The sequence below is a fragment of the Martes martes genome (assembly GCF_963455335.1).
Source record: "Martes martes genome assembly, chromosome: 15".
NCBI lineage: Eukaryota > Metazoa > Chordata > Mammalia > Carnivora > Mustelidae > Martes > Martes martes.
The window spans coordinates 1,913,675-1,923,908 of record NC_137903.1 but is presented as its reverse complement, the minus strand read 5'-3'; the positions used below and the strand labels follow the sequence as shown (position 1 = coordinate 1,923,908).

The 10,234-nt window shown below is 62.1% G+C and overlaps 2 protein-coding genes across 2 annotated transcripts; one reads left to right on the top strand and one right to left on the bottom strand.

Moving 5' to 3' along the window:
* Positions 1-1,719: 1,719 nt before the first annotated feature.
* GLMP (glycosylated lysosomal membrane protein) lies at positions 1,720-4,372 on the top strand. Its single transcript, XM_080823760.1, has 6 exons — positions 1,720-1,887; positions 2,194-2,451; positions 2,606-2,806; positions 2,907-3,125; positions 3,512-3,768; positions 3,878-4,372. Exons 1-6 carry the CDS (start codon positions 1,768-1,770, stop codon positions 4,041-4,043), a joined length of 1,221 nt encoding a protein of 406 aa, XP_080679886.1. The 5' UTR covers positions 1,720-1,767; the 3' UTR covers positions 4,044-4,372.
* Positions 4,373-4,562: 190 nt separating this feature from the next.
* Positions 4,563-9,899, bottom strand: TMEM79 (transmembrane protein 79). The gene is made up of 4 exons (XM_080823761.1): positions 9,794-9,899; positions 8,206-9,008; positions 7,831-8,044; positions 4,563-5,537 (listed from the first exon to the last, which is right to left on the bottom strand). Exons 2-4 carry the CDS (start codon positions 8,963-8,965, stop codon positions 5,324-5,326), a joined length of 1,188 nt encoding a protein of 395 aa, XP_080679887.1. The 5' UTR covers positions 8,966-9,008; positions 9,794-9,899; the 3' UTR covers positions 4,563-5,323.
* Positions 9,900-10,234: the final 335 nt, after the last annotated feature.

Below are 10,234 nucleotides of genomic sequence, written 5' to 3'. Positions count from 1 at the left end.
ACCACTCCGGCAAGACTCCAGTTTCTACTTTCCCCTGTCTTGGTAGCTCAGACGATACAAGCACTTGTCTCAAAATTGAGTGTTTTTTTTGTTTTGTTTTTTGTTTGTTTTTAGATTTTATTTATCCATTTGAGAGCGAGCATGAGGGGGAGAAGGTCAGAGGGAGCAGCAGACTCCCCGTGGAGCTGGGAGCCCGATCCGGGACTCAACCCCGGCACTCTGGGATCATGATCTGAGCCAAAGGCAGTTGCTTAACCAACTGAGCCACCCAGGCACCCTCAAAAATGAGTTTTTTGAGAAAACTTGAGTTCCTCTCAGAGGAGCCATTTGGGGGAAAATAAAATTAGATCCCTACTTCATTCCTGGTTTCCAAAATTACTTACAGGCATTTGAAAGGTTTCAATATAAAAAAGTGAAACCAGAAGAAAACCTGACATTTTAGAATACATCAGCGTGGGGGAGAATAATGGACATTGTGAAAAAGACAGAGTGGAGGCGGTGGGGGATGCGGTGATGTTGGTTCCCGTACAGAAGTTAACTTGAAAGAACTAGCACTTGGCGGTCAGGAAGGTGGGGCCTGCAAACAATCAGGCCAAGGTGTAACTACAGAGGAGTGACGAGCCTCCCTCCTGGGGACAAGCAGGCGGGCAGCGGCTGAGAGTGTCAGACCCTCCCGCACACAGCCTGTCGGCCGGTCCGGGAGAAACCTCACACACAGTCCGTGGGATCAGCCACGTAGCTTCCATATTTGGACTCAGATGCATATGAAATGCTGTCGGTACAGGGGTGTTCATGCCACAGTCTGCCACCGCGTATTGCTGCAAACCACCTCGGCTCTGGGTAGATGTATCCGGGGGACAGGCCCCCGCAGTGAGACACGCAAGTGGAGAATGCGCCGGGAGCAGAGGGCAGGCGACAAGGCACACGTGGGAAAGCACACGGCAGGCGGGGTTTGCCGCCGTCGCACGGCATCACACGTATGTGTACGTGTGCGGCACGCGGCACGCACAGAACAGCTCGGGTTTTGTTCTGCTTTCTTCAGTAGGCTCTGCACCCAGCGTGGGGCTCAAACTCGTGACCCCGAGACCAAGAGTGGCCCGCTCCCAGCAGCCTGCTGGGTGCCCCTGCTTGGTGCTCCTTGGGAAGGACAAGTCACAAATGCCACAGTGGTGGTCTCGGGAGGGAAGGGTGACACCTCCCTTACCTTAGGAAGTCTGAGTCAGGTGCATTTGTTATTAGTCAAAATAATTTTAAGGAAAAACACGAAAACAACAAAAAGGGGGTTTATTCAGCCAGACATAAACTCCTTTTGACAAATACGCTGTTTCCACCTCTTAGTTTGGAAGTATCTTACAAGGCAGAGCTCTTGTAGGTCAGGAAGGGCATGCGCGGGCTCCGCAGTCACGGACCGACCCATGGGGGCACCCCGTCTCCCCCGAGTTCTGTCCAATTCCTCTCCGCCTTCCCCACAGCACAGCGTATCGGGGTCCCCTGGGATCTTGAATCCCGACATCGTGGCCCCTTACAGGGAGCCAGCGTGGCGGTGGGGTAGGAGAGGTCCGGGTGTCTGCTGGGGGCGCCGCTGGGGACGACGAGCCGCCCACCTCCCCCACCTTCCCCCGCCTTCTCTCTCTCCCGAGCCTGGATCGGGGTTAAGGGAGGCGGCCCCTTTAAGGACTGTGCGAGGCCCCGCCCTGCGCGGAGGTCAGCTGAGTGAGCGCGTCACATGACTCTGGGGTCTCTTCCGCCCTCTGAAGTTGGGGCCCCATGTGCGGCAGTGAGGGGCCCCGCTGGCGCTGGGGGCGCGGTGCCCCCGGCCCCACGCTCCTCCTGAGCCTGCTGGCGTCTGCAGCCCCGCTCGGCCTGCTGGGGGACGAGACCCGCCGGGTGAGGGGCTAGAGCCCTGGGCGCTTCGGCAGACGCTGGCCTGGGAGGGCACCCGGGCAGCAGGGGGCGCAGGGGGCCGCTGGGGCCCACGGAAGCCGGTTGTGGAGGGCGGCGGCCCTGTCTCTTGCCCTGATGGCCCGGAGGGACCCAGGTGGGCCTTTTCCGCACCGCCCCCCCAGCCCTGCGCCCTCATCTGCCCGCCAGGGTCAGGGCGTCCGGGGCTCTGTCCACCTTTGTGCTCCTTGCCTCCCCCCATCCTTCCCAAGCGGCTTCACCCTGTGTCTCTTTCCCAATCTCATGATCCAGGTGTCCCTGGAGGTCATCCCGGACTGGCAGGGCCCCCCCCAGAACCTGCTCCACATCCGGGCGGTGGGCGCCAACTCCACGCTGCACTACGTGTGGAGCAGCACGGGGCCCCCGGCAGCCCTGCTGGTGGCCACCGACACCCCCCACAGCACCGTAGCCGTCAACTGGAGCCGCCTGCTGTCCCCGGAGCCGGACGGGGGCCTCACCGTGCTCCCCACGGACAGCATCCGGTTCTCTTCTGCCGTTGTCTTCACCAGGGTGAGGAGGCTGGGGAGAGCCAGGGGGAGGAGCAGAGAATTCCCTGGGGCGGGGGGGGGGTACTGAAGACTGTAAAAAATGGGACCCCGGGGGTGGGGGTGGTTCGTGTAAGGCGGGACACAGCAAGCCCCTCCCACGTCACCCCGCCCCCCAGCTGTTTGAATTTGACAACATCAACACATCGGAGGCGTCCGCCAAGCCTCTGGGAAAACCGTATCCCCCGTATTCCCTGGCTGAGTTCTCCTGGGACAACATCACCGACTCTCTGGACCCTGCCACCCTGAGTGCCACGTTTCGAGGCCACCCCATTCGTGACCCCACCGGGGCTTTTGCCAACGGCAGCCTGGTCTTCAGGGTAAGGTGTGGGGACTCAGAGGAACCCGGAAAGCGGGTTTGTGAGAGGGGGGAGGGCCTGCAGACACAGGCCCCTGCTTCCCATGCCTCCCCCACTCCAGGTGCAGGCCTTTTCCGGTTCCGGCCGCCCGGCCCAGGCCCCGCGCCTCCTGCATTCGGCGGACACCTGCCAGCTCGAGGTGTCCCTGGTTGGGGCCGCTCCCCGGGGAAACCGTTCCCTGTTTGGGCTGGAGCTAGTCACCCTGGGCCAGGGCCCCGACTGCCCTTCCATGCGAGAGCAGCGCTCCATCGACGATGAGTACACGCCTGCTGTCTTCCAGGTCAGGCTTCCAGCGGGGTGGGGGCCGCAGGAGGAGCCTGTGGGGCCAGAGGTGCTGATAACCACGTACCAACCAACAACGTAGTTTAGCAGCTTTAGGTGCTGGTCACTGTGCCAACGAGTGTGGCTGGAGGAGGAGACAAGGGAAGGAAGCTGGGCCTGGGGGCTGGGGAGGGAGCTGGGCACAGGCTTGCAGGGGACAGGGCTGGGAGGCACCCGGTGCTCCCCATCCAGCTCCCCCTTCTACAGAGGAGAGACTGAGGCTCTGTGCAAGTGGCCTTCGGTCCTGGAGGTGGGCGCAGGCCCCAGGCCAGCTAGTGACAGCTGGAGGCCGGAAGGGTCTGCACAGGGTGTCGTCCTCATCCTGTTGTTTGTCTTTCTCCCCAGTTGGACCAGCTGCTGTGGGGGTCCCCCCCGTCGGGCTTCATGCAGTGGCGGCCGGTGGCTTTCTCCCAGAGGCAGAGGAGCCGGGATTCGGCCCTGCCCTGCCAAGCTTCCCCACTGCACCCCACCTCGGAGTACCCTCTCCCCCAGTCCCCCATTGTCCGAGCCTTCTTTGGGTCCCAGACCAACTTCTGTGCCTTCAATCTGACCTTTGGGACTTCCACAGGCCCTGGCTACTGGGACGAACACTACCTCAGCTGGTGAGGGCCAGGGTGGGGCCGGGGCCTTGGGCGTAGACGTGGGGGAGCCCAGCCTCCTGGTCTTCCCACCTAACCTGCTGGCCTGTCTTTCCCACTCTGGTTGCCCTAGGTCAGTGCTTCTGGGCGTGGGCACTCCTCCGATGGACAGCTTGTCCCCGCTCATCTTGGGCATCATGGCGGTGGCCTTGGGGGCCCCAGGGCTCATGTTGCTGGCAGGAGGGCTGTTTCTGCTGCTGGGCCACAAGCAGTGCTCCGAATACCAGCCTATCAACTGAGGCCAGCTCACCGGGGCGGGGGATGTGCACTTCCGGGCCTGCCTCGCCGGTCTGCCAAATGGAGGGTCAGTGGCTCCCTTCTCCATCCGGCTTCCCTGCAGGACCTCAGAGACCACCCCCAGCTTCCCGAAGGCCCCCAGGGGTGGCTTCCTTCATCCTCCGGGGAGGGACCAGCAACAGGGTGATTGCTAGAATTGGGGGGGTCCCCTTGGCAATGCCTTCCCGCCCCTCGAGCCCTGTTTCCCGGGATGGGACTCGGGCCTAATGAGAGGCCTTCTGACTGGTTGGCCACCTTGGAAGGGACAAAATAGACTCCTTTTCCCCCCTAGGGCTTGTCTGTCAGCGTGTGGGTGTCATGGGCGGTGGGGGCGGGGGCTGGTTCCAGGAACCGAAGGCTGAGGTGTGGGCATGGGAGACTCTGTGTGGCCCCCTCTCTTCCCTCCAGCACGCCCCTCTCTGTCCTGTGGGGCAGGGGGTTCTGGACCAGTCGGCTCAGACCAGGAAGGGACACCCGAGAGTGGGGTTCAAACATGAACAGTGAGGGAGGACCGCGGCGGTCATTTATTGTCACACACATGTTCACACAGGGTTCACATCGGCCACCGCACCCAGCAGGCACCCCAGCCACCATGTGCGTGGGCACACGCGCACACACACCCCTGCCCCTCTCTGGACGGAGGCTTCCCCTCCCCTCTGCAGTTTGGAAGTGGGGGGTTAGGGGGCCTAACTGGGTCAGAAGGGAGCAGGCAGCAGCTCTGGGTTGGGGCAGCTTTAATCATCTTGACCGAAGCTAAAAGTCCTACAGGGGCCCGTGGTGGAGGGTCCTGAACCCAGGCCCGCAGGAAGACTTCTGCCAAACGTGCAAGTCCCATGCGACTGGATGCCCAGGCTTTACCTTGGGCACGGGCAGTAAGGCCAGTCTCCCTGCGACCCGTGGCACAGAGATGGTCAGTCAGCGGAGGCTCTGCCTGCGCGGCCTCACGGGGCCTGGAGCGTGGGGCGGAGGCCAGCACGGGGTCCTGGAGGCAGCGCCAGGAGTGTGGGGGGCGTTGCTCAGGAGGGAACCACACCCCTGCTCCCTGTGCCAGCCCCTGCCCTCAGCCTGCAGAGGGGGCATGGCCGTCCGCCTCTTCCCCTGCAAGAAACCAGCCGAATTCCCTCCCGACGGCCGAGGGCTCCCGAGGTGAAAGTGGGGAGGGCAGGGGACAGACAGGCAATCCTGGGGCTTGTCCCCCGAGGCACTGAAGCCGGCGGGGGGCGGGGGGAGCCGAGTGGGGGCCTCAGCCCCAGGGACGAGGCCTGAGGTCCAAGGCCGAGCGGGCGTGGTCAGGGTAGTCCAGGCGGCTCTCGGCAGCGGCGAGCATGCGCTCGGGCTCCACCACGAACATGTAGTACAGGTTCCACACCAGCATGGACAGCAGCGGCAGGAACGTGAGGCCGTAGCCAAAGCCTCGGAAGGAGCGGCCCACGGCGAAGGTCAGCCAGTATATCAGCCTGGGGGCGGCAGGAAGAGGAAGTACGTCAGCTGGCTGGCTTGCGGGCTGATGGGGGCAGCAGACACGACACAACGTGGGCCCTAGTGTGGACATCCCGCATCTCCAGGAGGCCCCCCGTCACTCCCTCCCTCTCTGCTGACTTTGCAAATTTAAGTCTAAAACTTCAGCGCAGGCGGGATACCTTTCTGTGGTTTGAAATGCAAAGGCACCGGCGAGTACCGTGAAATGGCCCATCCCGGTCCTCGGCCCTCAGCCGCCCGCCTCCCCCCCACCCCCCTCGGACGTCCAGTAACCCCGAGGCCTGTGAGTCAAGGCTTTATGTGCAGATGAGCAACCAAAGATGGATGTTCTTATCCCGTTTTGAAGTTCGGTAGCACACCGGACAGACCCTTCTCGCCACTGACTGTGTCCTGGAGGTTAGGGTTGTAGCCATACATAACCCACTTCCTCATCTCTCACAGCCAGACCGTACCCCATTGTACTGGTTTCTCATTTTGCAGGTGAAGAAACAAAGACTCCAAAGGGGTTAAGTAGAACGGGTCCAAGGTTGCACATCAGAGAAATAGTAAAACTGTGATTTGAACCCAAGCCTGATCGTCACCCTCTCTCCTGCCATGTTAGAGGACAGAGGGGAGAAGAGTAAGGAAGCCGCCTTCAAGGGGCGTGGAGCGAAAGGGATAGGCCTTTCCGCTCTTGGAAGATCCATCCCAAATACACACCCCTAGTGCCAGGAGGACAGGAGCTGCCTCTTGTCACGTGAAGGACCACTTGCCACAAAACACCCCTGCCTCCGCTCTCGCCCGTGGGACGGGGAAGAGCCTCGGCCCTGGGCTGGCAGCGGGACGCTAGGTTCCAGCGGCTGAGCCCTCCCCGAGCACCAGACTCCCGCAAGCTCTCTGCGTGAAGTCCCTTGTTGAAGCCCCACGCTCCGCAGAGGGTGAAGCCAGGCACAAGCGTTGAGCACCTTGCTCGCGGGAGGGAAGGACGGGCCCTGGGGGGACACACGGAGGGGCTGCGTTCCAGGCCCCATGGCTGCTGGCGGGCCTCCCCTGATCTGCTGGGCTTCCCTCTCTGTGACCCGGGTGAGAAGGGCCAGACAAGCGCCATGTCTGCTTAAGCCAGCTTCTGTCTGAGGCCGGCGCTCCCCGAGATGGACACGGGGACACGGGAGGGTGAGTGACACAGCAGGAACACGTTCATCTGGGGAAACATCTGGGAGAAAACAGGCTGCAAGACGGCCGGGAGGCTGGTGGGACAGCCAGCCACTGGACTCCAGTCAGAAGAACGGCACACAGACGCCAGCTCAAGAGCAAGAATGTTCTAGCAGTTGAAGGGACTGGGGTCCTGCATGAAAAGTAACAAAAGGAGGGACGCCTGGGGGGCTCAGTCATTAACTGCCTTTGGCTTGAGTCCTGATCCCAGTGTCCTGGGATGGAGTCCCACGTTGGGATCCCTGCTCAGCGGGGAATCTGCTTCTCCCCCTCCCTGTCACGCCCCCTGCTTGTGTGCGCCTGCTCGCTCGCTCTCTGACAAATACAAGCTTTAAAAAAAAAAAAAAAAAGAAGTAACAAAAGGAAATACTTTAGGGAAAAAACGAAAAGATCTGTGTGTGCCTTCAGAAATTCAAAAGTGCTTTCTGGGTTAGCAGCAGTTCACGTGGAAAGGCCCCAAAGGGTTTCAGGTGACTTCCAATGAAAGCGGAGGAACGAGAGCCAGCGTGGCTCCACGTGTATGACCAGGAGGCCAGTGCCAGTGACCACCGACAAGCAGGAGGCTCTCTGGCCAGAGGGAAGGTCACAGGACACTGCGGCAAAGGAAACCGTGGGCGGGGGGCAGGGTGCTGGAGTGGGGACATGGAGTGCAGGTGTCAAATACCTGAATGGTCCCGGGCAATTCCAGAGCCAAAGTCAGGACAGTGGTTTATAACGCAAAGAAAAGACTCTCTAGTAACCAGGGCCTTTACACAGACACGGAACTGAGCATCGGTCACAGGGGCTGTCTAACCAGAGGCCAGTGGGTGGGAGGTTGATCGAGGTGACACCTGGCAGCCTTTCCAGATTTGGGTTGGTCCTTGGCTCCCTAAAACAACTTCCTTTGGGAACACAGAGCGGATCACCTGCTGCCAGGTGAGGTCAGGTGCAAGGAAGAAAGCGGACTCACCGATCCAGGGGGCACATCCGGGCTAATGCGAATCCAGAGGGCTCCCTGCCCCCATCTCCCCAGGCCAGACAAAGTGCTGGGGTCCCTCCAGCCCCACCCCCTCCCCCAGCCCCACCCCTCGGCCAGCTCACCGGGAGACGGCAAAGAGACCAGTGAGCAGGGGGAGCAGTTTGAGGGTCTCCTGAGGCAGGTAGGTGGAGAGCACGGCCAGGTTGAAGAAGTACAAGATGAAGAGCTGCACCGACTGGGCCACGTAGCGCCGGTGGATCTCCACCTCCCGCCGCGGCTCCCCGAAGGGCCGCAGGGCGGAGAAGCACAGCAGGCTCAGCCCGTACACCAGCAGCCCTGGCGGGTGGGAGAGCGCGCAGGGTCGGCCCGGAGCCGCGGGCGGGAAGCCGGGGAGGGCTCGCGGGGGGGCCACGGACCCCGGTGTGGGCCGGGCGCAGGGGCCCCAGGGAAGGGGAGCTCCCGCCCCCGGCCCCGCTCCCTGCTCCCGGCCGGCTCACCCAGTATGATGGGGAAGGTGGCAAAGACCCCGCAGCGCAGCGTGTAGATGAGGCGGGAGCTCATGGTGGGCAGCCGCGGGGCGTCGAAGGGCAGGAAGGCATAGGCCCCGTACAGCAGGCCGGGGAAGAGAACGAGCGCGGCTCCCACCGAGGCCACGGCCCTCAGCCCCTCCCGGCCTCCGCAGCCCCCGCAGCCCCCGCAAGTGTGGCCCGGCGGCCTCACCATGGCCTCGGCCCACTTGCGCTCACAGGGCTCGGGCTGGGTGGCCCGGGCGGGCAGGCAGGCCCGGCGGCACTCGCCCTCGCCGGCCTCACAGCGCCCAGCCGGGTCCTCCTGGGGCCGCCGCTCGATGCACTGGAGGTCGATGGGCACGAAGGCCCGGGCCGCCTTCTCGGGCAGCAGGTTGGCATCATCTTCGGACAACTCCTCTAGCTTGGTGGGTGGCTCTGACCGGAGGGGCTCGGGCTTGATGTCCCGCCACCCAGGGGGGTCTGGGAACAGGGCACTGGGCGGGGGGCCGGTCCCCCAGGGCAAGGTGGCCGCCTCGCTCACTGTGCTGTCGAGACCATCCTCAGGTCCCTCTCCGGCCGTGGTAGACCCAGCTGAGGACCCCACCTTGGAGGACGCAGTTCCATGGGACTCGGCCTCACCTTCCCCTTCTGGCTGCCGGCCATTGGGGACCAAGGCCTGGGGTGGGCTCTTCTCCAGGGCCTCAGACCCCTTCACTTCCAGCAGGGCCAGGGTCTCGGGTTCTGTCATCCTGGGGCCTCACTCCTGGGGTCTACCATGAGGGCCTATCACCCTGGAGGGCACGGAAGAAAGCTCTGTCAGCGGTGTCTGGTTTCTGGCGCTCGGGACAGGTTGATGGAATTGGAACTGTCTGGGGCAGCTGGTCTCATGGGCTTTAGCCTCTTCTGGGACCTCAGGGAGAACATGGGGCCAAGAAAGGTGTTGAAAAGAAGGAGGTGGGAGGGAAGTGAGCAGCTGAAATGGAGACACCCTTTTCGCGTCAAATGCTACCCAGCAGGAGAGGGTGAGTCAGGGGGCACAGGCGCTGGCAGCTGTGGCCTCGGCCAGCTCCCACCCACACCTTCTACTCCCTCCACCAAAACCCCTGGGGTCATAGCCACCCTCATGCAAAAACAGGAGGAAGAAGGGGTGTCTACAGCTTTGCCAGGAGCTCCCTTCCCACCAGGGGCCTCCCTGCCCCTCCATCTTCAATCCTCCCCTTCTTCTTGTCGATCCCTGCTTGGAACTCTCCTGGTAACTGATACCAGTGATCTGCCTACAGCTGTGTCCCAAGGATCCGGCAGCGGCCGAGCGCCCTGCTCTTTCGTCTCCAAGGTGGGCACCTGGGCAGTCTCCACACTCTTCACCGGCCCCTGTCCTCTGTCCTCCATCTCCAGAGGGCCTGGGGCTGTCCCTTCCGAGATCTAGGTCTAATCATGGCTGTTCCCCATGCCTCCTCTCCTTTCTCCCCTCCCTGTTTCCTCCATCTCACTCCTGCTGGATGGGGTTGGGTCCCTTCCCTCCACCTCCTCAAGGGCCTTCTGCCTCTAGCCATGTAGACCCATGACACCCTCTTACTTTCCATCTGAAGAGGCAGAGGGTCCCCAACGTCTGGGAAGGAGCTGCCCGGCTCCCTGCTGGCTCTGCAAGTGTTCCTCTCAGTCTCTCTCCCTTTACCTGTGTCTCCAAACCTGTCTGACCAGAGCAGGTGGGGCCCAGATTAAAGGGGCAGGACCCGCCCTGCTGAATCTGCCGACAGAAAAAGCATTGTCGGAGGACATCGTCATCCTTTCTGAAAGTGGGGGTGCAGCTGGGCGTAAAGGTGAGTGTGCGGTCCAGGCACATGGGATGTGTGGGAGCCTGAAGCTCGGCAAAGCAGAGGGTAAAGAGTGGGTCTGTACATGAAAGGGGGCTTGGAGTAGGTTGGGAGACCCAGAAAAGAAGTGGAATTTCTACCGTTATCCATGACTATTTGTGGAGCACCTGTTTCTAGCCAGGCACTATTCTAGGCACTGACAT

Coding starts and splice junctions, on each gene's coding strand:
- GLMP (XM_080823760.1), top strand. CDS start 1,768: ATGTGCGGCAGTGAGGGGCCCCGCTGGCGCTGGGGGCGCGGTGCCCCC. Junction 1,888..2,193: donor TGGGGGACGAGACCCGCCGG/GTGAGGGGCTAG, acceptor CTCATGATCCAG/GTGTCCCTGGAGGTCATCCC. Junction 3,769..3,877: donor GACGAACACTACCTCAGCTG/GTGAGGGCCAGG, acceptor TGGTTGCCCTAG/GTCAGTGCTTCTGGGCGTGG.
- TMEM79 (XM_080823761.1), bottom strand. CDS start 8,965: ATGACAGAACCCGAGACCCTGGCCCTGCTGGAAGTGAAGGGGTCTGAG. Junction 8,045..8,205: donor CACCTTCCCCATCATACTGG/GTGAGCCGGCCG, acceptor CCCACCCGCCAG/GGCTGCTGGTGTACGGGCTG. Junction 5,538..7,830: donor GGTCTCTTTGCCGTCTCCCG/GTGAGCTGGCCG, acceptor TGCCGCCCCCAG/GCTGATATACTGGCTGACCT.